We start from the raw sequence: 24843 nt of genomic DNA, 5'->3' as shown, positions 1-24843 counted from the left end.
GGAAAAAACATAAGTTGTATTTTGTTCGTCAATTTGAGTTGGAGGGGAAATGTGACATGTCATGACAGTGTAACCTTCAAGACAGGTTTGAGCACTCATGTCAGAGGTCAGAGTGGACGACAGGTATTTCATGTCAGTTGATTTGAGAGTCTGGACCTATATTGTCAGGATAGTAGGCAGAAGCAAGCGAAAAATCATTACCGTGTCATCGAGTCTGTGTCTTGTTCGCCTGCAGTCTACGAAAACCCCCAAAAGAATTAGAGAATTCACAGCATGACTGCCAAAGACAAGTGGTCTGGGTATGACTCTGAATATTTGTTAACCCTTGATTGATGTATCACCTAATTTACACATTCCTACCCCAGATCCCCAAACTTCCTCTATGAGAACCTTGGAACTAACTAAACAAACTATGTTACATAACGTGTTTTAAACGCGTCCATGAAATCCAAACTCATGTCGTCGTTTTGATCATAAGCGGATGGTTTGGTATCCAAGTCTAGCGGCAGTGAAATAGCAGTCTCAGAGAGGGATCGTAAATCAAGTATAGGGACCATTGAAGGGCGGCCGTGGGCGCATTGAAAGGGGAAGGCACAGCGGGCTAGCCTGGAGACCAAGGCCTGGCACTCTTCAATGTTCAACGTGTCATTAAACATGATAGCAGTGCGACAGGCGCGGGAGTTGAGAAGGTCCACGATGCCTTGAGGGCATCCGTGCATCTGTTGAACCCATGAGCGCGAGGCGGATGATCTTGAGGTTCCTTTGTGTATCACATCATCGTTTTCTGATAATTCGGGATCCTGATCGGTATATTCGGTTTCAAATGCTTTCTTCGACTGGAACGGCCTCCGGCCATCTTCCTCACCTGACCAGATCTCACGCCTCATCAAGTCGATCAACACATGAGGCTCGAGCCGACAGCGTTCGGCTATTAGCACAGGAAGAGTATGCACGGCGATCAAGACAGTAGAGTTGGTCTTGCCTTGTGTCACATACTCAATACCCCAGGCTGAGAAGAGACCTGTATATTTTTGGAAGAGATCACCCTCCGTCGATGAAACTTCAAATGCCAAAGAACCGACTTGGACAGTCCGCACTCGACCACCCGACTCCAAATTCTCACCCAGCCCAGCAGAGAGGAACATCTCCCTAAACAACTGTTCAATTCGACATCGCTCATCGGCCGCGTGCTGATCGATTAAAAGCAGCACATCGTTTGACGTCCCCTCCGAATTGAGAATGACGGGGGTCGTATGGACTTTAGCCAAGATGAACTTTTTGTCCACCTGGGCTATCACTTCGGCAGTCTCGAGTGCACGACGTTGAAGTTTTCCTCGATATTTGGCAACTTGCGCTGTATCAAGCGATCCAATGCCCTTGAAGCAGTCATGCGAAGAAGTAATTGTATTCTGCTGACCGGCGGGCTTTGCGCCTAGATTTGGTATTGGCATTTCTGTTCGGCTGAAGGAAGGATTGTCCCATGCCCCCAACAGGTTTTCTATCCAAACGGTTTGTACTGGATTCTTGGATGAGGTATCGACAAAATCAGTGGGAGAACGCTGGGTAGATAATGATTTCCGGGAATTAATCGTTTGGCCCGTTCGAGGATTAATCATATAGGCCAACTTGGTGTGTGGATCGATCCAGGTAATCATCTCGTCTGATGGTGAGTCTCTAGGCAGGTCCTCTGTTCCGTTCCTGCCCTCACCATAGACCCGTTTATTCGTAGGCCTTGGGAGAATGGTGCGCTCCTGGCCATCATTTCGACGGTTTGGCCTATGTTTAGAGAGGATCGGCAAGGAGGTCGCACCCGGCATTATATCAGGGGCCGCATGAGAAAGCCGAGGCGTTCGACGAGTCGGAGAACGTCCTTTGAGATCCTTAGCGGTTTTTACCCTAGACCAGTTATTGAAGCTTTGACCAGAGTTCAGAGACTGGGCTCTTGGGAATGAGGGCATTTTCAGACGACCGCTAAACGCCTCTTCGGTGCTCGAGATCGAGCTACCTTGTTGTAGGGGGCCACAAGAACTGCCGGCTACTTGAGAGGCTTTGGAACGGATACTCTGGTTTTGATCTGATGACATGGTCTGCTGTTTGCCGTTACGAGGGCGGAAATTGTGTTGCTTCAAAAACTCATGGACCATGGCCCCAAGCACATCAACTATACGTTGAATCGATTTGGCCGATTCTGGAAGATGCTCAGATCCATCATCGTCCAACCGTATAACAGCGTTTGTGTCAATGCGGATGTAAAACATTGGCCACTTATTGACGGGCTTTGCCCAGCTTCGAGTGCTTGCGTTACTTGGGGCGTCAAATTGATCCACGGAAGATGTAGGATATGGAACGGGGCTTCTGTTAGACATGAATCCAACATTACTGAAATCCGACGAAGCAAATAGCCGGTTTACTTCGTCATAAAGCACATTCGAGCTATTGCGCGATAGCACGGGTTCTTTCCCCAAAGAGATGAACTGAAGCTTCCGACTTGGGCTGGGTTGGAGAGATATTGCTCCCCGAACTATGAGGTCAGAAACTGATGCTGAAATTTCATGCCAAGCATCGAAGTTTTGGGGTATGATCAGCCCAGATTGTGTGAGGATTAACCCGATACGTTTGAGATCGAACTCCCTCTGACCATCAGGGATGCGTGCTTCGGGCATGGTGGCAGTTCCAAGACGAATGGACATTCGTTTATTTCTTTCCACATCGAGGAAGACTAATTTTGAGAATTGAGGATTGGCCAAAAGGAGAGACACCAAGGAGTTCCTTAGATGGTCCCACTCTCGTTCTAGCTCGTCCGGCCGCTGAAGAGTGAGGGCTCGACTCTTGACACGAACTGGCATGTTCCCAAAAAGGTCATTGACAGTCACAGACGTGCCATGACCGGCAGAGCGAAGCACATGATGTGGCGGTGCAGGGGTTAGTCGAGCCACAGGCGTCGAGTGATGAAGTATTATTGAGTTTGTGCATCCATGATGAATGTGACGAGAAGTCACGGTGAGCAGAGACAACGAGGCAAGGGAAGCCAAGAACAAGCCCCGATGGCCATACATGCCACTCAGCTTGAATTTGGATGTATCTATGGCATGTTAGCCAGCATACATTATATCAACCGTAAGGTTGGGAGACATACGGTGAGGTTTGCCCAGCCCTCCTGTAACTTCGAACTCGGCCGGAGGAATTCCATCGCCATCATCCTCAACTATACAGCCACCACGTTTGAAGTCGACAGTGACAAAGACGGTATGTGCATTGGCATCTAAAGAATTCTTGACTAGCTCCAAAATGACGCCAGTCAGATGCACAATGGATGTAGATGATTTGACCTTTGCAATCACATCAGAAGGTAGTGCTCGTATTATTGATTGAGAAGGAGGCATTGTCGCAGTTGTTTGTGATCACCGCGGCATTGCGCCACTAGAGGCGAGAAGAAAGACCCCAAAAAGGATTTTGGAAACACGACTATAAATCCGCGTTTCAATCATGATCATTTCTCATTACCATTGACAGGACCCTCCCAATGGGTATCAGTCAATAATTCCACCAAAGAATAAAACGTCCAGAATATTGAAAATACGTCAAATAGAAGTCAAGAGGCAACATTGGAAGGCAGGCACATGACGTGCACGGATAAACAGTCTCCCCGCCCGTTGCCCCATCTGCCTCGGTGCGGCTCAATCCCCAGGGCTCTACTCCCTTGCCTGCCTTAAACCTTTCGCAAGCCAGAGCTGGTAGTGACTAGGCTGCCTCATCAAGCTAGAATGGCTACTGCTGATGGTCCTGCTAGAGTACATGGTAAGTTACAGGTTGTGCCTGTTGGCCACCGTGAACCGCTGCTAAGGGATTCATACAAAACAGACCGGAATGCACGTCGCCGTCCATTCTCAAACTGGGTGAAACGCCTGGCGAACCTTAAGAGTTCCTCCGATTCTACAACAAACCGATGGTCCAACAAGCGCCACACGGGTAATAAAGGCAAGAAGGGTGATCAAGAAAACAACCCATACCCGCTCTCTGGAACCATCAACCGTGACACGGGGACTCAGACACCGACCGACTCATACGCGGATGATCATTATGGTGCAGAATATCGCTCTAGGAGCGACCCATCTTTTTGTTCGGGCTATGAGAACCCGGCTCCCCTGACAGGCGCAAAATCCGCTGCGCCAACCATTTCAACAAACGGTGACGCCACATTTTCCGAAGCGGCATATTCCAAGGCAGGCACATTGACAACTGGCACTGAAGGACTCAGCACCCATGGAGGAGGTGAGGGTAGCACCTTCTCGTCACCTGCACCTTCGATTCGATCAATGACCACTACCCTGACCACTGTGCACTCGGCGGCACCCTCAACCCAACTGTACAACGCACAAAACAGCCACAATGGACACCACCATGGCAGCTCGACTCAGAGCTCCTCAAATCAGCAGATTCAATTTTCCCACCAATTCCCTTCAACCTCACCCGCTACCGCAGTCCCCCCGCACCTAGTGCTCCAAAATTATGCGATGACGTACAGCGCCGCAACCGCAAACAATACCTTGACCGATAACGCCTCTCTTCTCACTTTGGCGAGCTCATCTAAGCGCCGTCGCCGCAATTCTTTGGATACCAATGCATCTGTACGCGCATTGGCTCCGTCTTCTGTTTTCGGCGGTAGTCGGGAGAGCCTGCCGTTGAGTGTTCTGAGTGGACATACGACTGAAGCATCCAATACATCTGGGTTCAATGCGTCGGGGGTACTGAGCCGACCAAGTATTGTTGGCCTTGCTAGTGCTGAACGCATCAGTGTCTACTCGGCCTCCGGAGCAATTCCGCTAGCCAGCACCACTGCGGAGCGGGCCGGCTTGTACACCACTAAGCAATCCGCCGGCGGTGATACGGCCAGCATTCGCAGCGGTGTCCAATCGCACAGTCGAAATGATAGTACTGCTGCCAGTATCACCGGGGGCATTAGCAGTCCATTGGCCTTGGCTGGTCGCATGAGTCGAAGAAGTTCTGGCTGGGGCGAAATTACCGGGGAGGAAGGCAATGACGGAAAGCCAGTTGAGAAAAACGAGGATGAAGCCGTGACTAAGGATGAAAACGGCTTTCCTGTTGAGCGGCTCAAGACTTGATTCCACGTCGCACGTACCCGCATACATTTACCGATCACGATCGAACGGTGAGGTGTGCTTGAACGATGTTACGTATGGACAGTTCGGACGTTTGAGCGAGGTAACAGCGATCCTTTACTACATAATGACTTGATGCATGGAAACCTTCCAAGAACCTGGATATTCTTAATGGTTTGGCGGCGTTTTCTAGGCTGGGACTTTGATACCCTATGCGGTATGGATAAATTCGTTTCTACTCAATCCATATTGCATGCAACTTCAGATCTTTCGTGTATTCATTAGACCTCTCCTAGATTCTGCCCCGCCTGATTAGCTTTCCATGTACATGTCCTCATCATATTTGTTGATGTCAATTGGACACACCGTTTCATCGGCGCCGAATGACCATAGGCATATCGTACTGATACACGAACCAGGCATTTCGGTAGTTCCATTCATGTTTAGGGTCCACCAGTTGAATCTTTATCGTGAGTTAGCACCAAGAAGCTGGAATCCAAGAAACGTCAATGAACCACTCACATCGAACGAGCTGTACAGCGACGCAATCAGCTTTTTGATCTCTAACATAGCGAGATACCGGCCCATGCAAACCCGGCCTCCGCCACCGAAAGATAAGTCTACAGTATCCTTCATTCGACGCAGGCGAACCTCAAAGTTTTCTGGGGTTTCATCCTTGCCCTGCAGCCAGCGGTCCGGATTGAAGTCATCGGCATCATCTCCGAACACTCCGAAATCACGGTTTGTGACAAAGGGGTTGATCCCGGCCTTGGTGCCTGCAGGGAGATATCGTCCGTCGGGAAGCGTGAACCCACCCTCTGGAACGACGCGCTCGAGGACCATGGCAATACCGGGGTTGATGCGCAGAGCTTCACGAATGACGGCATCCAGGTACGGCAAGTCGCGGATCTCCTTCCACGGAGCGGGAGCAGAGATACCGGCGGCTTGGAGTTCGGTGGAAAGTTTGGCCGTCGCAGCTGGTGACTTGGCCAGGTAGTAAACAGCAGCACGCATGGTGGCCGAGCTCGTGTCGCCCCCAGCAAGAATGCTCAGCATTAGCCAGTTGACAATCTGGTTGTCGTCGACCATGTCAGGATACGTTTCTTTCAGCTGCACGTATTTGTCGAGCGTGTGGTCGACAGAACCGGCGGATATTTTCTTCTCAGCGAGCTGGGCCTGGTACTCGGCAACGACGTTGAAGGCGTACAGGACGCCTGTCAAGGTGGGCTTGGGCCCGATGCGCTTAATCGGATTCTTGTCGAGGATGTTGTCAATCCATGGGATTTGAGAGACCTAGTGCGACGTGTCAGTCACTTTCCGTGTTGATGCCGAATCGGTGATATTGAGGTACTTACCGGTGCGAAGTATCTCAGGCCAGCAGTCGAGTCCGTGATCAAATTGTCGACATCCTTCTCCTGGTCAATGAATCCATAGTGCCGACCAAAGCTGTAGTTGGCGGTGACATCCCAGGCGACTGTGATGTGTTAGGTTTAATATACGCAGGCTCCCAGGGGGCGTTTGAGAGTATGCTCACAGAAACCAATCCATTCATCTGCCGGGCAAACCTTTCCTGCGTTATCACCATCGACGAATCTCAGCACTAGCTTGTCCACAAACTTGGTTATTGTTTCATCGATGAAAGGCTCGTATTCCAGAACCTTAGTCATGGACCAAAGACTGCGAATGGGTCGGATGTTATGGTTGTGCCATTCTTCATCCTGGGTGTTGAAGAGATTCGACAGTCGATGACCTTCAAGCATTAAATCATTGGGGCGGTACATATCACTCTTTACACGATTACGACAGGTCAGCACGGCCTATTCTCACATCTAAAAGGACGGTATTGACTGGGAGACGATATGTCCAACCTTTTTCCATGGATTGCGAGTGGAATAAATTGTCCGAATTAGATTCGGGTCTGATATGCTCACGCAATTGGGCCCGACCTGTACCGCTGTGCCATATTTCCGGTGTAATTGAACATTCTTGAGATCAATACGTCCACCATATGCGTGAGACGCACGCCAAAAATCAGTGATCTTGGCCAACGCCGGGCCAGGGATGGATCTCAAACGTGAAAATAACAGATCCGATATCATCTTTATCACAACAAGCAGACCCAGAGTGGCCAGGGCCTGGGCCCACAGGCTGGAAGGAACAGGGATCATCTCCGACATCGTGGTAGATGTAGATGTGGATTTTGTGCGCACACAGAAGTACGTGCAGTGCAGCACAAATCAAATTCACTGCCAATAGTCGGAGTTTCGTGAGACGTGTAACAATGTTGACAAGTGCAGCTTTTCAAAGCCCCTCGAAAACCATAGGCCCTAGGGCTGCTGAGATAAAGTGGGGACGCTATTTGGCCAACTTTTTATTTTCAACGCGAGGCGTGAGAGCGGGGGCGTTTGCGGGGAACAAAGTGAACGGCGCGAAGAAGCGTTGACAATTCTCCAATGGTATGGAAACTATATCCAAGTGGGATTTAGCGTTCGTCTTCGACGGGGGTGGACGGATTATGGAGTCGATGGTTGATTGTCGATGATCCTGAATGGCTCTTCGATGAAACCAATTTCCCATTTCGGCCATAACAACCTTGGCTCTGCAGCGGCGCCACCCTAGCGCCCGAGACAGATACCATGGCCTTGTACATAACTAATTACCTAACCTAGGTAGCCGTTTGCAAGGTCGTACAAACTGGTTATGTATTATTATTTTCAACCTAACAGAACGAGTGCCATGATAAGCGAGTTCTTGCACAACGACAGACTCGTTCAAACCGAGAAGGCGGCCTAAGCCGATAGATTGGATCTGCTAGATCCACCTAGGAAAATACGAGCTCCACTTGCTGTGACAATTATTGACTTTTTCGGACTTCGCCCCTGTCATATGCTATGTTCTCGGGATGGTCTTGTTTCGGGATATGACATTTGCTTGACAATGCTTGGCTCCCCTGGAGTCCCATGCGCTTGTAATCATCTGTGGCATGCCTACGCCTGGGGAAGTTGAATCTTTAAACTTACGGGTACCCCGGAGTGTGATTCTGCGCAGCATTGGCGAACGCTCAGGATGTCGTCCAGCGAGGGTGAACCTCTCCCACTAGGGAGCCAGGCTCCTACGGTGAAGGGTGTGATGTGGACGATGTCGATGGTTCCTTTGGTTTTCGTTTTGATGCGCTTGTACGTGCGAGTATGCATGCGAAGAGTGTTTGGCTGGGATGACGGCATTGCAATTGTGTCAATTGTGAGGGACTTCTTTCTTTTCGTGACTGACTGACTTACTTGGATGATCATACTGACTTCGATCCCTTGATAGTGTTGTCTGGTCGGATATGCTGCTGTCTGCCATGTTGCTGCAAACCTAGGCTTAGGGCAGCACCTCGAAATTGTCCAGAAAAACCCAGATAACCTTATCCAGGTGGCGCTCCTGTGCAACATTGGTGAAAGTCTGGCAATCATGGCATGCACCCTGGGCAAGACGTCCTTTGCTGTCACGTTGCTTCGGATCGTGGTCCACAGATGGATGGTTATCGTGCTATGGTTCGTGATTGTTACAATGAACATTGTCAACATCTTGGCTGCACTCTTTGTCTTCTTGCAATGCAAGGATCCTCGGCATTTGTGGAATCCGATGATTCCATCAGAGTGTTGGCCCTCGCACGTCTTTACCAATTTTTCTCTCTTTGTTGGTGGTAAGTATTCTTGCAGAAGTCTGCTTTGGATGTGTTGTTGACGACTAGGGCGCAAATTCCCTCAAATAGCCTATTCTGGAGCACAAGATTTCGTCCTAGCACTGCTGCCGTGGACGATTGTCTGGAACTTGCAAATGAGGAAGAAGGAAAAGCTTGGTGTGGCCTTTGCAATGAGTCTTGGAATCTTGTAAGTGCCTGGGCAGAATCCCTTACAGACTCTGAACCGTCAATCCTGCATACTGACTGAAGTCTCTTCAAGCGCAGGCGCAGCATCCATAGTCAAGACCATCCACCTCGTGGCGCTCTCGGCCAAATCCGACTTCACATGTACGTCACCAATTGTTAACTTCTTCGTTTTCGTCACTAACTAATATCCTCTCTTTGCTTAGGGGAACTTGCTCCCTTATTGATCTGGGCAGCTGTAGAAGATGGTCTCGCTATCACCGCTGCATCCATTCCCGCGCTTAAACCCCTCTTAACGAAGATATTCCCCAGCACAATATCGGACAATTATAACATGATCCCGTATCCACACCTGCCTCCCAACCGCAAGATCTTCGACAACTCCGAGGGCGAAACGCAAACAGACATTGGACATACGACTGTTCACGATACGGGAAGTCAAACGGCGATCCTAGAGCCTATACATCCAAAGGGCGAAAATATCAACATGACGACCGAGGTGTCAGTGACATATAATCATGGCTTGTAAAGGACTTCGTCGGGGCAAAAGAATCGCTACAAGCAAGAGCAGCGGTCGGCCTTACCAAGCGCTATTAAATCGAACGCAAATAAAATTATTATCAATAGACCGTTTACATCCGTGTTTTATGACCATCGACCCCAGGTGTTTTATCTCATTAAAACCTCGGAAGCTGTTTGTGTAGTTTTGCGCATTATATGCTAGCTCGGGGCTTAGTCGTTACTTTACAAAGGCATCGTGGCCAATAAAATTTGACTATAGGCCATTTGAAAGTTTATCTACTAATTAATTCAGCATGAATAACACAATGGGTATTTTGTTATGTAGTAGATATACTAGAGGGCATCAAGTATATTCCTAAAACCCCCCGTAGTTGAAAGCAAATAATACACATAGAATATAAGGGCCTGTGAAAATGACGCCGAAAATGACAGCTTCTGGCGCCTGAAACGGCCCCGGAGGAGACCTTCACGCCCTTGCCAGCCTGCAAGATACTGATCTACAACCCGGAGCGGTTCTCAGAAACTTGCCAGATACCGTAAGTCTCTCCTGTGGGGTGAAATGTTGTCAATTCCAGGTCGCAGCATTGGATTGGACTAACATGAAGTGTTGCACTAATACCTCCAACACAATAGGTCAGGGGAACGCGGGCAGTGCGTCGGGCTGACGCATGATGCTGCTGAATAATAGACGCGACAAGAATGTGGATGTAGCAAGCACGGCTCAAAAGCTGAGTTTGGCATCGCAGCAATCAACAACTGTTCAAATGCGGAGGCAAATGTCTTAGATATCAGATGGCAGGATAAGAACCTGTAAATCGACCGTCTCCCGGACAGTGACGCATACTTATACATTGCCATGACCCGCAAATGTGTCTAAGAGACGGATTCCAAACCGAACCCCCGAGCCCAACCCGCGATGGGTTCGTGTCAGATTTCATAGCTCAGTAGAACCTAGCTTCAACAACTCTTCAATCCATCTGTCTCACATTGCACCATGCACTTCGACGTAGTCCTCTCCTGACAGGTTATGAGCCCGGAAGCTCTGTTTTCAACCTTCCTATCATCGTCAGCTTCATCCTCCAACGGCCTCTCTCTTCGACGCCATCGCCATCCTCGGCATCGTCACCGTCACCATCGACGTCAACCGGCCAGGCCATACCCCCACACACAAACACCTACAAACGGTGTCACCTACCCACATACAAACAGTCTTATCATACCCTAATCTAGGGTTCTTCTCGTGAAGAGTTTTTATCCCACAATAATCCGCTAACCACGCGGTCAAGTGCCTCTCTATTCGACGCACCTCTCCATCCGCTAGCCACGCGGTTAAGTGCCTCTCCATTCGACGCACCTCACCTTCTTCAAGTGCCTCTCCATTCGACGCACCTCGCCTTCTTCAAGTGCCTCTCCATTCGACGCACCTCGCCTTCTTCAAAATGTTTTCTACAACCAGCTTCGCAGAGCCTAAGCTCTCAGAGCTCGTGCCTACCCTCACCGGCGAATCTAACTTCGCTTCGTGGTCAACCGCCCTCAAATGCGCTCTCGACACTCGGGACCCTCGTCTTTTCGAGATCCTCACCGGCCACGCGGCCCAGCCAGCTCCAGAGGACCCCTCTCTTCCCGAGTGGACTCGTTATTCTCGTCATCTTCTTTCATACCTTCACGCCACAGTCGACGCTTCTCTTAAGCCTTACATTAACACCGCTCCTAGCGCTTCCGCCGCGTACCAGAGTCTTTACAAAACCTTCGCCGTCCACACCTACAATACCGGTTTCGACAAGTTCCATAAGTGGGTCTCCCTCAAGTACGACAATACAACTACTCCGCAACAATTCGTTATCAAGTGGCGTACCGCCTACGCCGAATTCGCCGAGGCGTGCGGTCATTCCCACATTTCAAACACAGCTCAATACTTCCTCTTTCTTACAGCCGTTAGCGTGAATCTCGCTACCCATCAGTGGCTTAATAGCCTTCGTCCTTCTACCAACGACTCGTCCGAGCATATTCTTATCAGTACATTCTCCGACTTCGTTATCTCCGAGAATCGACGTCTCGCTAGTCAGCCTAGCTTCACTTCCGATCCAGTCTTTTACGACGCAAACGCAATTCACAACCAGGGTAACAATAAGCCCACTTCCGCTAAACCAAAGCATTTTTGCACTTTCCACCAGCGAAAGGCCGCTCACACTTCGGAGGAATGCTTCCGCAATCCAGCTAACGCTAACACCGCTAACGCCGCCAAGCTAGCCAACGCGGTCAACACTACCACTCCTACCCCTACTACAGCCAATGCTATCACTAGCAACCCCATCGTACGCTTCAACAACCTCTTCACTGCGTAGGTTCAAAACAAAGGTTTATTTTTCGTGGGGGGACACAAGTCCATGGTTTCATGTTCGTGGGGGGTGTCAGATTTCATAGCTCAGTAGAACCTAGCTTCAACAACTCTTCAATCCATCTGTCTCACATTGCACCATGCACTTCGACGTAGTCCTCTCCTGACAGTTCGACTTTAGTAAGTAACATGATCCCGACGAAGCCCATCTCTATGTACAACATAGTAGTTAAAAAAAGAGCTATGGTAAAAGCATCGTTAATGCAAAGCTTATTAACTTAACTGTTTAAGGTTAAGATGGACTATGTTGTAGTTACTAAAGGTATAGTATTACTTATTGACCGCTAGTCTACTAGTAGGAGTATCTGTTATCCAACCTGTCATTTCTACTCTAGTCAACAGCAACCTAAGATGGCTAGGGTATGAGATGGGGGTTAGGGAAAGAAGGGGACATTCTGTTGTCGTTACATTTAAAGGCGTCTGTTTTCACACCTAGCTTCAGAATATCATCGCTACTGAAAGAAAACGGTTTTTTTCTACTCTAGCATCGAAAGAATATGCAAACTAATGTGAGATTAGTCATTTTTTAATCGAAAATGGCTGAGAATAGATAAACCTAGAATATAGGCTATTCAAAGGATTTTAAAAACCTGACTTGCCTATTTAAGAGGATAACTGCCTTGCTAGGCCAATTTCAGCAATCAAATCTAAAGACGGTGTGGAATGGAGACCTAGGCGCTTCCTTTCATTGTTTTCTCCGGATGCCTTGCCAATGTTTACCTGAAAGTAACCTTGACGCGCCGGGTAAGGTGAGAAATTTTGGAAAGAGAGCCGATACTTAGAACCTGACAATGGTAACTGGCTTCGATTTTTGTCCACTTCGTAGTTAACGTATTCTAAATGAAAGTCCATCCGCAACATTCCGACATATGGTCTGCCCTTTAATCTTATATAAGATGCATTAAGGCTCACGATATTGTCCCTAAAGAAGTTTTAATGAAAGACAATCGATTGTATAGTTATGTTAATACTTTAGTTGTACTTCTGCAGCTTTGATAGTTTTTAGGAGAGCAGACACTTCGCTGCGTAGGTTTTGTGCCTTAGGCTATGGACTTGTAATACTGATTTGGTGTGGGCATTTTGAGCGAAAGTAATGACAACCTAGAGTATGGTTATTTGATACGGATAAAGGAGTGTATGGAAGCTGAGCTCACTTATATATTCAAATGTTGAAACTGCGTTGGATGGAGAAGTTTATGGGCGAGGACCAATAAAAACGACCAGATTCAAAGGCAATGGCTATATACATCTTCTTTACAATGGCATTGGTTTAGGTAGAAATATGCTCACGAAAGCCTTTGACTTGTGTGCTCGTTGGCAAGAAAAGTAATTTATAGTCATTGCCCGCTGAATATCGATTTCTCTAGTTGGCCTTAATATAGGGAAGGGCTCTAGATCCTGAAGGAAATCCACCTAATTGCCCTCGCCCTAGTATCCAAAACCCGTCTAAGGGGTATTCCTAGGAGCATAAGTTGGAATAGGAGACCGATAGGTCAATTGAATAACCACGTCGTAATTTCCTCATTTGCATAGAAAAGAGACCGCGAGAATGAACGGTCAAGCTGACGTCGCTAATCCCTTTTTGATGGACGATGGGTGATCGAGACGTGCACGTGGTGGGACTAGCGTGCTGCAGTTTCCAATCTTGGAAGGTTATTCAGGTAGCTTAATCAGGCCACTCATGCCTACGCTCAGTTCATTTCCCGTGAGCAAATCAGAGCCCCCGGATCAGTGAATGGAAAAAGCAGCACGAGGTGAGCACTAAAATCGAAGGGGAAAGGTCTCAAGTGCCAGACATTAATAATTATCCGGTACTCCGTACATATGTATATTCGTGTGGGGAGGGACAGTTAGGAAAATGATTCCACATGCTATGCACAGTATCCACCATTGAAACAAGACTCATTATTGTATCGAATTGGTGATTTCTAATAAGTCAAAAGATTGACGACTTGATTTTATTCCTTATACTCAGCGCCGCTACTGGCCAGTGCACCGAAATAAGCAACGCTAAACCACGTCAAGTCATTCGGCATTTGAATTTTTGAACCCTTGAAAATGTCTGTGCTTGAGGATCAGTAAGGGCGCTCATATACCGTTTTAATATGTTTGTATGACAAGGGTTGAATTGTAGGTAGTACAACATAACTAGTACAACGTACGGAGTAGTGCAACGTAGTACAACATAGAGTAGACTCTAAGATAAGAGATTAAAATGAGGTATGTTGATGAATAATTCGGAGCGACTTCGGAAATTCTAGGAATAACTTCACCTGAACACGAACGGCGTTCCTCAAGGGCCGAGTTGGACGCTGACCAAGCTGTCAAGGTCCGCCAATCAGCGCTTGCACACCCCGATTTCGGTGCCGTTTTGGTGTTTTATGTGGGAGCCGCGTTTGTCGCTGGGTTTATTGAAAGTACTACTGCCCATGAAAATGAGATATTGAAGGAGTAATAGAGTAATGTGTGATTCGTGATTCATGCAGTATTCATCTCATATCCTACGATGTTCTGTGCAATTAATAATATATATAGGACAATATGTAGGATCACCGTAAAATTGCCTAATTCGAAATGGGAACGTGGAACCGAGGATTTAAACTTGGTGGGCTCCGATTCTCGGCCTTCGATGGACTTAATTTTATAATATTGTATACCATATTCACAATAGAGGGTGGGAAGTAATAAAAAGGTAAGGTAAATTGGAAGAGACAGGGAATATACTAGGAGTTATAGGTATAGAATATTTCCAACAGAAACAGAATCCCCAGTGTCCGGATCGGGAGGCAAATGAAGCCATGGAGGCAAATCGGGGGATTAATCATCATCCACCCCTCCGGCCCCCGGGCTTCCCACCCCCCACTGAACATTCCAAGAAAAAACCCACTTGTGGCCCCAACTCTCTCCTTCTCTCCGGCTTCGATCCATCTTACAACATATCCAAAATCGCGATTCACACGAATCGAATAGTCACCTCGCAACAGGTGATTCGACATCCATCGCACCCGCGACGAATCCGCACCGAGCCGCATTCGGCATCTGAGTCACGTCTCTACGGCCTGCGCAACGCGCATTTCCACACAGTCCATCGGCATCGAGAAAATCGGTTTCCGGCTTCTGCCTCAACTGATCATACCGAAAAGGAACGGGAAAGCCTTCATCATGGCCAACTACAATGGGCGTCGCATGCCTAACTTCTCGCAATATCTCGATGACTTGAACGCAATTCCCTCGCCGTACGACCAGGCCCAACAGCAGCAACAGCAGCAGACTACCTTCAACGATGAGGACCTAGCTCTGTTCACCAATACCGAGTTCTTCGAGTTCGACAAATTCACCGACTTTGGCGGTCTGCCTTCATTCTCGCCAGAAGACGACAAGACACACGAGGCCGTCTCAGATCAATCCGCGCAAAATGCGGATCTGAAGTTCTTGGATTTCCTGAATGGTAAGTGCGGCTGATTTCGGTTACTGTTTTTCGCGTCGCTGGTTGGGTAGTCCCGAGTTTGAGCTGCATCACTTTCCCCTGGTCACACCATACCCCGCGGACTTGTTCACAATTGTGTCCATGGGACAATGTCTACATCTTGCATGGTGTTTCATTGGTTGCCTTATGAATTCGTCATTCCTGCCTATTGCACGAGTCATGTCTTGGCTCGTTTTTGGCATTTTTGGCGCTTCGTGCGCTTCATACCCTCAATATCATCCCACACCCTCCCACAGCTTTGACCTCCTTGGCTGGAAAATTTGAGCCCTGCATGTCATCCTTCCCGTGGCCCTAGCAGGGTTTTCTTCCACTCAAATTTGACTTTGCTCGTTGACGTGAATGCTCTCCGCTATTACGCCATTCCACGTGATCTGCACCCCTGCTCGGACTCTCTAACTACTCTTCGGGATACCGAATCGCGCGATGTGGATGTTGTTTGGAAATTGAATCCATGCTAACGGTTTTACAGCAGAGGGTCTCAATGGCATGTCCGATTACCAGCCCGACCTGACCGGCTCCAATGTCCAGGTGCCCATGCACAATGCCCACTTTTCGGCGGTTCCGTCCGCTCCTAGTGGGCCCGTGGCTGCAAACCAGGCACCCATCCAGCCTGCGCCGATCAACACCGCCTTGAAGGTCGCCCCGGCTCCATCCTCTGTTTCTATGTCGCCTTCCACTCCGGTTACCGGCACCAAGCGCAAGAACTCGGCAAACTCAACCCAGGAGAGCGCCGAGGAGGCTGGTCGTCACATGGCTGAGGAGGATAAGCGCCGCCGTAACACCGCCGCTAGTGCTCGCTTCCGTGTGAAGAAGAAGCAGCGTGAGGCTGCTCTTGAGCAGACCGTCAAGGAGACCACCGACAAGAACGACATTCTTGAGGCTCGCGTGTCTCAGCTCGAGCTGGAGAACCACTGGCTCCGTGGTCTGATCATGGAGAAGAACGGTGCAGACGAACAGTCTGAGCAAGACATCTCGGATATGTTCAAGAAGTTCTTGGCCTCACAGAAGGCTGATGGTTCAAGTATTTCCGACCTGAAGCGCGGTGTGGGCACTATTGTATAAAGCATTGTCCAATGGTAAAAGAAGAAGAAAAAAATCGGCAAAATTTACAAAAAAAGAAACCCCAGTCTTATTTGATTGCCCTGCTACTCTACTCTGCTGCTTCAGGTGGTGACTGTCCTGGGCTTTTTTCTGTTAGCTCCACCTCACCATCTTTGCCTTCTTGTTAATAGTGTTCTTTTGTGTTCTTTTCCAGCGATGTTATTTTCTTTGTTTCTAGCAGCCAGAGCTACTTCAGATTTTATCATCTGCAGGTCGAGGGGGTGGTGGGTGGATGAGTGATGTCTCTCATGCAGTTAGAAGTATTTTAGATGCAATTGTTCATGTGTTTCAGCCCAGTTTTAAGCCTGTCGACATCGTAGTACCATATGTAGATGTAAAATGTAGATCGAAGCGAGGGGTATTTGGGATTTAATTAGGATGGGAAATCTAGGCAAGTTCCGACATAGCTTGGCATTGATAACCGATTGATCCACCCAGCATGCTCCACCACACCCGGCTTCGCAGAATTCGACGGAAGAAAATGGATCACTGTCTACTCCCATTCCCCGGATTATTCAGAAATGCTAGAGTTCCTCAAACGCGCCCTGCGCAAACCTCGCGCAAACGTGTACGGTTTAGACCATGCCGTCCTCAACATACAGCTCCCACAGCAGAGTATGTGGATGAACATGGGGTACTGGGAGGTGAGTCAAGTACAGACTATTTAAACAATAGTCTCGCCCAAAGTACCTTTTTTGAATAAATCCACATTGATTCACTTCCTAGTATACGAATGACTTCCCAGAAGCCTGCCAAGCGCTTCTAGATCAGGTTCTCACAGCTGCGCTATTAACGGAGAAGGCGTCTGCCATAAGAATCCTGGATGTCGGGTGTGGATGTGGTGATCAATCGTTGTACCTGATGAAGATTTTAAATGGCTCTTGTTCTACATCCCAGTCCGATCTTGAATCTGGGACTGGGACCGGAAAAGCACCCCCTGCCTCCATCTTCAGTATTCCATCTGACACTGAACCATCAGAGTCGGGCCTGCGGTCTCGCCACAGCAAGACCAAGCAGAAATCTTGTTCCATGCTACGCTTAGATTCCTATATCGGGATCACGTTGGAACCAGCGCAGGCCGCGCTCGGCTCACGCCGCATTCACCATATGCAGCGAGAGAGCGAGAATTTTATTCAAGCAGATATCTTCTGCGCGGACGCCGCAGTACCCGGAGCTTGGACTGGGGAGTTGAAAAAATCAATCACAGCCCTTGAAGATGCGTCAACCAAACAAAATGAAAATGAAGACACATCCACATGGCTCCTGGCCCTGGACACGATATATCACTTCCGTCCCTCGCGCCTACCTCTCCTGACCTATGCGCACAACACCCTCAATGCCTCATTCATGGCATTCGATTTGATACTATCTAATAGTATAACCTGGTACGAAAAGCTCCTCCTCCGACTTGTGTGCTGGTGCACAAACTCACCATTCGGGAACTTTGTTTCCGAGAAGGAATACGTGGAGCTACTTGTTACGGCTGGGTATAATCCTGCTTTTATTGAGATCCGAGATGTCTCCCAGCACACTTTTGGGGGGTTGGCAGATTTCATTAAACGCAGGGTTGTGGAGGCCAGGCCGTTTGGGATTAAAATGGGGAAATTTCGTGTGGCGAGATTTGTGTTTGGGTGGTGGGCTAAGGGGAGGGTTGTTAGGGGTATTGTTGTTGTTGCGAGGAGGGAGTGAGAATCGGGATGGTCCAGTGGTCTGTCTTGTGTGATGCCCAGTAATACTAGCCTGCTATATAGGCCGGGAGTGAATCAGGTCCCAACTCAGAAGGTGACCCATTCCCATTTTGTAGTAAAGCATGGTGTATATCAGCTAGAAGAGCAGACCCAACCGGTCCACTCCGATAGAACTCCGGATAAAGAAAAAGGAGGAAAGCGAGCCTCTTGTTAATTAATCCTTCCACTTGAAGCTTCAGACAATCCTACCAAGCTGGAAATCGCCCACCTTCTACTGCTCCGGGCTTGCGTTCTCAATAAATCCATAAATTATTCTATTATTTTTTCTAAATAATAGATCGAGACCCTAGTCAAAAATGAAGCCATCAGTGCTTCGCCCTCGGTTCTCTAGTCACAGCCAGCTCACTAGGTCCGACGGGACCAGCTGAAACCTCATGGATAGCCTTCGAGTCAGCATGAGCAATCTGCGACAGCGGATGTGCCTGCACGTAGCCGTCCGGATGCACATAGCCTTCCGGGTGCCCCCCATACCGATTAATGCCACCAGGCAAAGAGTTGTACTTCGCTTGGGTGTTCCTCCTGCCCCAAATGAACCCAGCTCCCAACATCGCTATAGCAAGAAGGGCCAGTGGAACACCCACACCCGCTCCAATGGCAACCTTTGATGGCCCTGGATTGTCGCTCACACCAGAACCAGTCGCTGTAACTGTTGTTGTGGCGGTAGCGGCGGTGGTGTTTCCAATGGCGACTAACGTGGGTTTGAGCGTAAAGGTGGTGCCTGAGCAGCAGGTCTGGTCTGTGCCGCAGCAATAGGATCCGTTATCACATATAGTTACTCGAGAGGTCCAGTCTGAATTTCCTCCTGCCTATGAGACGAGAGTGGTTATTATGAATTTGCAACTTCTTCGGGCGCTATGGAACGCATTATTGTTCGGATTGATTGATTTACTAACATCATCATCGCAGAGGGTCTTGCTCAAACAATTCGGACTCTCCCAGGTCTTATCGGTACAAAAGTCCCTCCAGTAGTTCGACTTGTACTCGTTCGCCGAGTTGGATAAGCACAGACCGTTGGGTTGACACGTATCCGGGGTGGTGGTGTTTAAGCTGCAGCACATCGAATGCACGCCGTTTATGGCGATACATGGCTGATATGTATTGTCGGCAACACGTCCATCAGGGGCATAGCATGCCTTTTCTGTGCTGGCGAACACATGAAGCGGCGAAAGAAGGAAAAGCAACGATAGAAATGCGGGTGTACCAAACATGATGATTGTAGGAGTTGGAGAAAGACAGAAATGAGAAATAAGGCAGAAAACTGGACATGACAGCGATGTGCCCAAATATGAATGGTCACCTTAGTGTCCTCTTCAATAATAATAATTCTCCATCTCAATTATTATCCCTGTTGCGGCTACTGGAATTTCTAGACCGTGCGGCGGTTCCTTTGGCGATGTTATTGGACAACCCTTCGTTTTGGGTGGAGTTAAATGGGGCCAAACATCTGTAGCTCTTCTACGTGATCGTCTCGACTAATTTATGAAAATTGTCCTTGTATACTCACGTCCCGATTTCTTCGACTATCAGTGACAACGTTGACGAGAAATTTGATTACTCGGTAGGAATCCGAACACAAAATGAAATTGCAGAGGGATGGCCGGGCAATCGAAGTTGACCAGGATGTTGCCGCCAGCTCTACTAGTGCTATGCAACCAACAGTCGGCCGGCTAGCTCATGCGTAAAAATTTCCAAACATAAAGTAGGCCGCCTATTCTTAGTATTGGATACGGTAATAGTCACTAGGTCTAGATTATTACCTCTGACTGAGAATTATTATCGCCATGAACTAAAAATATTTTCTAATTATCTGATTCGTGATGTCGATAATAAGTACTCACCCGCGAATCACATTAGTTGTGGTCATCGTCCAGGTATAATTGGGTGGAAACGAGGAGGTTTTGCTTGCTGTGTTGTTTGATGCATAGCTATTTGTGCAGAAGTGTGGAATGACATTGTTGTCGCTTCAAACCTCATCTTGTGAAACCCCCAGGGCCTGCAGTACCTAAGCTAAGCCTGGATCATTAGGCACGCAGCCCAGGCTGACCTGGTCAAACCCCTGAGTAAGCTTGGCACATTGGAACTCACTGGCTTCGGGAGCTCAGGACAACATAAATGTTAAGTCATCTTCTGAAGATGTTGACTCGAGTCTGGTCTCCGATTATTCGCTTAGCGCCGTGGCACCACGGATTTCTCACGTGCATCTCGAACAGCCTTGCTGACACTTCAACTAGCCTATGCCAAGCAAGGATCAAAAAGGTTCACCAGTGACTGCCGATCATTTCAAGGTGGGTTCGGGTCAAGCTTCTCGGGTGTGGCATGGGCAATGACCGGCGCTTGACTTGGACAGGGGACCATGAATGTCTGTTCAATAGAGGATGGTGAACTTGCTTTTGACTCGCCCGGCCCGTTACCTACATTTAGGGAGGGATCCGACAAATACCTGCTCGCTACTGCACATAAGGAGCTCCAACGGACCGACAAATTTGGAAAACCCGTCGAATGCTTCCGTTACAATCCCATATTTCCAGGTGCTGCCTCTCATCATGATTATTTGCGCTTCTCCGCAAACCTGGCAGTAGCTCCTTGCCTTCTGCCCAAAGACCCCGGGAACGTCTCAAACAGATCAGCACTACGCCACCCTGATATCTCAGCTTGCGTCTCGTAGGTTGCTGCATACCGATACTAAGCATCAACGTAGACTTTATATTTGCCAATATCCTCGTGGATCTAGACACATTTAGGATAACATCCGTTATCGACTGACTACACGCGGTCATCGTTCTGTTACCTCTCATTGATGGACATCCCAAAATGTTCCACCAACCGGTCTTGAGAACCTGGAACCAGTAACTCAACCACTCGGGTATGCCAAGATGAACCCCCAGGAACAGGTTGAGATTGACTACCACCTTCGATTAGCCTACATATCCTATCGATACCGCGTATCCAATATCGCATTCAACGAATTGCACCTAGGACCTCTACGCAACCCGCTAGTGGAGTACATATTCCGGGTGCCAATGGAGGGAAGACCTCACAATGCTGCATAGCGCGCTGATGTATATAAATGATACCTAGGATGAAGTTCCTGGCAGAGACGCATCTCCAGAATCTCCTATTCGATTCTCAGAGGAGGAAGTTCAAAATTATATAAAAAAAAGCCAAAGAGTATTGGGTGACCTCGAGCCGAATCGGCAACGCCTGCCTTGATGAGCTTCAGGTTTCAGAAAAATGGCTGGGTGCATCATGACTTCTATGGCCATGCTGTTGAGAGATACAAGTCTTCAGGGTTGGACTGAAGACGATTTTAAAGGATTTGAGCAAGGATGGCGGTTCCAAGATCATGAAGAGGTCTTCTGATGCATGTTTCATTCTATATTTTTATCCGGAGTGAGTGGGGAGTATATAGTGGGTGCTAGCTTGTGGACCACGATAGATGCCTAATCTCCACTCCTACCTTGGAGGGTATATGGTATGATTTACACCAAGTGTATGAATAATGCTGGTCTTGTATTAATACAATATTTGCTTGATCATATAGTGAATTGTAGATATAGTACGGAGTAATCAATATTCCAATGGAAGTTCTTAAATTTAGCAACCTTTTTGGAAAGCACATGCAAGCCTCCCGCGTGGCGGCCTGATTCATGATGACGTATGTTGTAAAGAGGTGGTGGCACCTGACTTCGGAGCTATCTGCTTCAATAATTTCCGAGACCTTGGGGATGGAAAAAAAATTATACGGCGACTTGGCCATTCATATTGGGAGTCCATATAAATCATAATCCATCTCGATACCTAGGTATAGTGTTCTAATTACTAATTGCTTAGGAAGTTCATCAGGTTCACTTCCGTTTTAGCCGATAAGTTCGGCAGTTATCCAATGCTGAAGCCGCTAAGTGGTGGGTCTAGACGATCATAGTTGCATTCGGCGCTCCTTTTTTTTTGGTCAAGTGTTTATAAACAAATTGCCCGCGCTTGGATGGCGAAAAAAAGACTTTTACCCTACATATTTCAGGCACCCGGTACCTTTCCGATATTTCTGACAGTCCCAACGGGGAAAAAAGAGACTGCAGCCAAGAAGATCTACAAGATCGGCCAGATCATAATCTCCGAATTGGTAAAGCGGTCTCCCTTGGCAAAATATGGCCGATCAGTTGCCTCAGGCCGAAGGATCGCATCTATCGAGCGAAAAGCCACGGCACTCGGCTGAGGTAGAGAGACCTACTACGTCAGGCTCTATCGGATCGTCGACTGGCTCGAGCAGCTCCGTTGAATATGACGCGCAGGTGCATAGGCTGCAATCGCGGAACACAGAACTGGACTTGGAACGTCATCGGACTGGGGCATCACGAGCATTGAGCAGGACTGAGACGCAACGCGCCCAACATGCGCTCACTGTGGGCGAGAGTCTTCGGTCGCGACCGTCGCGAGCTCCATTGCCAGCTTTTGGTGGGGGTAAGCCCTACCCTCCACCTCTCCCTGCACGGGAGGATTACGTTGTGGAGTTCGATGGGCCAAATGACCCGTTATACCCGCTGAATTGGCCCGTGAAAAAGAAGTGAGTCGTTTCCCCATGAATGTCCATATCTTACTGCCATTCAATGTGCAACGTTTATACCCCGATACTAACTTTTACAATCCAGATGCTACATTAGTGCCATCCTCGCCTTCACCAGTATTTGCTCCACCTTCGACTCCGCCGTTTTCAGTTCTTCATCTAGTCATGTCTCGAGTCACTTCAACGTCGGCCTTGAAGTCGCCATCCTCTCCAGCTCTCTATACATCGTCGGCTACGCCTCAGGTCCCTTGATATGGGCTCCCCTATCCGAACTCTTGGGCCGTCGTATCCCCATTATCGTCGCCATGTTCGGATTTGGCGTCTTCAACATCGCAGTGGCAGTCTCAAAAGACTTGCAAACCCTCCTGATTTGCCGATTCTTCTGTGGTATCTTCGGCAGTTGTCCCTTGGCAGTTGTGGCTGCTGTGTTCTCTGATATCTGGGACAACCGCACCCGTGGTGTTGCCATTGCCATGTTCTCCTCGACGGTGTTCCTAGGCCCTCTCCTGGCACCTTTTATCGGAGGCTTTATTAACATGTCCTATCTTGGATGGCGCTGGACCGCCTATATCCCCGCGATTATGGGCTTCGCCGCTTTCCTCATGAATATTTTCTTCCTGAAGGAGTCATACCCACCTGTTGTCCTTGTGGAAAAGGCCTCGGAGCTTCGTCGCCGGACCAAGAACTGGGGAATCCATGCGAAGCAAGAGGAAATCGAGGTCGACCTTCGAGATCTGATCATAAACAACTTCTCTCGCCCGCTTCGACTGCTGTTTAATGAGCCATTGATCCTAGCCGTCACTATCTACCTGAGTTTTATCTACGGGTTGCTCTATTGCTTCTTGACCGCCTACACTCTGGTCTTCCAGGGTGTTTACGGCATGAACGCTGGTGTTGGAGGTCTCCCACTCTTCGGCATGGTGGTGGGCCTGTTCACCGCTGCGGCTTACATCATCTTCTCTAGCAAAAGCTACAATAAGAAACTAGACATGAACGGTGGTGTCCCCATTCCTGAGTGGCGTCTCCCGCCCGTGATGGTCGGCGGTGCTCTCTTCGCTGCTGGGCTCTTCTGGTTTGGATGGACTGGCTTCAGTGGTACCATCCACTGGATCGTGCCCACCCTGAGTGGCCTATTTACTGGATTTGGCCTTCTGATCATCTTCATCCAATTGTTCAATTATCTGATTGACACATATCTTATGTTGTATGTCATTCTTTCCATTCCCCCAACTTGTCATGGGCTTATCTAACATACTATCTACAGCGCCGCATCAGCCATCGCAGCAAATACCTTCTGCCGCTCGATGGTGGCAGCAGCCTTCCCGCTTTTCTCACGCCAGATGTTCCAAGGCATGGGTATCCAGTGGGCTTCTACGCTTCTCGGATGCGTTGCAGCCGTCCTTGTTCCGATTCCCATTGGATTCTACTTCTTCGGTAAGAGACTGAGGATGAAGAGCAAGTTCGCGCCATTTTATGAAGCTGTCCAGGAAGGGCACGCAGCCGAGGAGTGTGAAGCACAGGCGGAGGGGACTGTGCACCAGCAGAGAAGCACATAATTGCCTTGTTATTGTACATAATCATATTCCCATTAGGGAAACGTAATTATAAAAAGTGAACATTTTAGCGGCTATTTTTCTGCATCTCTCAATGAAGCAACATTGATTCAATCGTCTTCAATTCTGAGCATTGGTATTGGGAAATCTCATATATTTTGACAAAACTGCTGGCTTATACAGCTAGTTTTGGACCAACCTTGGAGCTGAACTTGCTCGGACTATCTAATGGGTAACAAGTAACACGAAGCTCTGCCGGCGGGAGGTTCGGTCTGTAACGCATGTTAGACGACACTGTTCCCTGCAACTGTGACATTGAATGTGAGATCAGGTAGCATGAGGATCTGACTTGGTTTCAGAAGCATTTTGGCCCAGACATATCCGTCGAGGATGGCTAGCAAATATATATAACTGTGCATTTAAAATAAGAGAGTGGTGGTTCAGATTAACATTGGTGACTACCTGGACTAATTAGTTTTATA

General features: G+C 48.4%; 9 protein-coding genes across 9 annotated transcripts; 6 read left to right on the top strand and 3 right to left on the bottom strand.

Moving 5' to 3' along the window:
- Positions 1 to 313: 313 nt before the first annotated feature.
- N7471_011083 (putative DNA mismatch repair protein (Mlh3)) lies at positions 314 to 3720 on the bottom strand. Its single transcript, XM_057283802.1, has 2 exons — positions 3137 to 3720; positions 314 to 3082 (listed from the first exon to the last, which is right to left on the bottom strand). The coding sequence occupies exons 1-2, from the start codon at positions 3381 to 3383 to the stop codon at positions 411 to 413; spliced, it is 2919 nt and encodes a 972-aa protein (XP_057130068.1). The 5' UTR covers positions 3384 to 3720; the 3' UTR covers positions 314 to 410.
- Positions 3721 to 3764: 44 nt separating this feature from the next.
- On the top strand, positions 3765 to 5123 carry N7471_011082 (uncharacterized protein; the record flags this gene model as incomplete). Its single annotated transcript, XM_057283801.1, has 2 exons — positions 3765 to 3798; positions 3862 to 5123. 2 exons carry the CDS (start codon positions 3765 to 3767, stop codon positions 5121 to 5123), a joined length of 1296 nt encoding a protein of 431 aa, XP_057130067.1.
- A 367-nt stretch (positions 5124 to 5490) lies between these two features.
- N7471_011081 (cytochrome P450) lies at positions 5491 to 7297 on the bottom strand (the record flags this gene model as incomplete). The annotated part of the gene is made up of 5 exons (XM_057283800.1): positions 5491 to 5583; positions 5643 to 6413; positions 6476 to 6594; positions 6655 to 6937; positions 7052 to 7297. 5 exons carry the CDS (start codon positions 7295 to 7297, stop codon positions 5491 to 5493), a joined length of 1512 nt encoding a protein of 503 aa, XP_057130066.1.
- An 889-nt stretch (positions 7298 to 8186) lies between these two features.
- On the top strand, positions 8187 to 9520 carry N7471_011080 (uncharacterized protein; the record flags this gene model as incomplete). The annotated part of the gene is made up of 5 exons (XM_057283799.1): positions 8187 to 8360; positions 8433 to 8808; positions 8878 to 8995; positions 9068 to 9135; positions 9198 to 9520. 5 exons carry the CDS (start codon positions 8187 to 8189, stop codon positions 9518 to 9520), a joined length of 1059 nt encoding a protein of 352 aa, XP_057130065.1.
- Positions 9521 to 10952: 1432 nt separating this feature from the next.
- Positions 10953 to 11858, top strand: N7471_011079 (uncharacterized protein; the record flags this gene model as incomplete). The annotated part of the gene is made up of 1 exon (XM_057283798.1): positions 10953 to 11858. One exon carries the CDS (start codon positions 10953 to 10955, stop codon positions 11856 to 11858), a length of 906 nt encoding a protein of 301 aa, XP_057130064.1.
- Positions 11859 to 15073: 3215 nt separating this feature from the next.
- N7471_011078 (putative bZIP transcription factor (MetR)) lies at positions 15074 to 16460 on the top strand (the record flags this gene model as incomplete). The annotated part of the gene is made up of 2 exons (XM_057283797.1): positions 15074 to 15359; positions 15868 to 16460. 2 exons carry the CDS (start codon positions 15074 to 15076, stop codon positions 16458 to 16460), a joined length of 879 nt encoding a protein of 292 aa, XP_057130063.1.
- Positions 16461 to 17020: 560 nt separating this feature from the next.
- Positions 17021 to 18188, top strand: N7471_011077 (uncharacterized protein; the record flags this gene model as incomplete). The annotated part of the gene is made up of 2 exons (XM_057283796.1): positions 17021 to 17143; positions 17226 to 18188. The coding sequence occupies 2 exons, from the start codon at positions 17021 to 17023 to the stop codon at positions 18186 to 18188; spliced, it is 1086 nt and encodes a 361-aa protein (XP_057130062.1).
- Positions 18189 to 18552: 364 nt separating this feature from the next.
- On the bottom strand, positions 18553 to 19455 carry N7471_011076 (uncharacterized protein; the record flags this gene model as incomplete). The annotated part of the gene is made up of 2 exons (XM_057283795.1): positions 18553 to 19053; positions 19141 to 19455. 2 exons carry the CDS (start codon positions 19453 to 19455, stop codon positions 18553 to 18555), a joined length of 816 nt encoding a protein of 271 aa, XP_057130061.1.
- A 2626-nt stretch (positions 19456 to 22081) lies between these two features.
- N7471_011075 (MFS transporter) lies at positions 22082 to 24471 on the top strand. The gene is made up of 3 exons (XM_057283794.1): positions 22082 to 22808; positions 22894 to 24012; positions 24073 to 24471. Exons 1-3 carry the CDS (start codon positions 22393 to 22395, stop codon positions 24362 to 24364), a joined length of 1827 nt encoding a protein of 608 aa, XP_057130060.1. The 5' UTR covers positions 22082 to 22392; the 3' UTR covers positions 24365 to 24471.
- Positions 24472 to 24843: the final 372 nt, after the last annotated feature.

This window comes from Penicillium samsonianum (assembly GCF_028829775.1).
Source record: "Penicillium samsonianum strain IBT 33392 chromosome Unknown utg000007l_segment0_segment0, whole genome shotgun sequence".
NCBI classification, from domain to species: Eukaryota; Fungi; Ascomycota; class Eurotiomycetes; order Eurotiales; family Aspergillaceae; genus Penicillium; species Penicillium samsonianum.
The sequence above is the reverse complement of the archived record's forward strand: the minus strand, read 5'-3'. Positions and strand labels throughout refer to the sequence as shown.

What these genes read in the sequence shown, in the direction of transcription:
- N7471_011083 (XM_057283802.1), bottom strand. Translation starts at nt 3,383, where the DNA reads ATGCCTCCTTCTCAATCAATAATACGAGCACTACCTTCTGATGTGATT. An exon ending in AGGGCTGGGCAAACCTCACC is followed by an intron (nt 3,083 to 3,136) that starts GTATGTCTCCCA and finishes AACATGCCATAG; the next exon opens with ATACATCCAAATTCAAGCTG.
- N7471_011075 (XM_057283794.1), top strand. Translation starts at nt 22,393, where the DNA reads ATGGCCGATCAGTTGCCTCAGGCCGAAGGATCGCATCTATCGAGCGAA. An exon ending in AATTGGCCCGTGAAAAAGAA is followed by an intron (nt 22,809 to 22,893) that starts GTGAGTCGTTTC and finishes TTTACAATCCAG; the next exon opens with ATGCTACATTAGTGCCATCC. An exon ending in ATTGACACATATCTTATGTT is followed by an intron (nt 24,013 to 24,072) that starts GTATGTCATTCT and finishes TACTATCTACAG; the next exon opens with CGCCGCATCAGCCATCGCAG.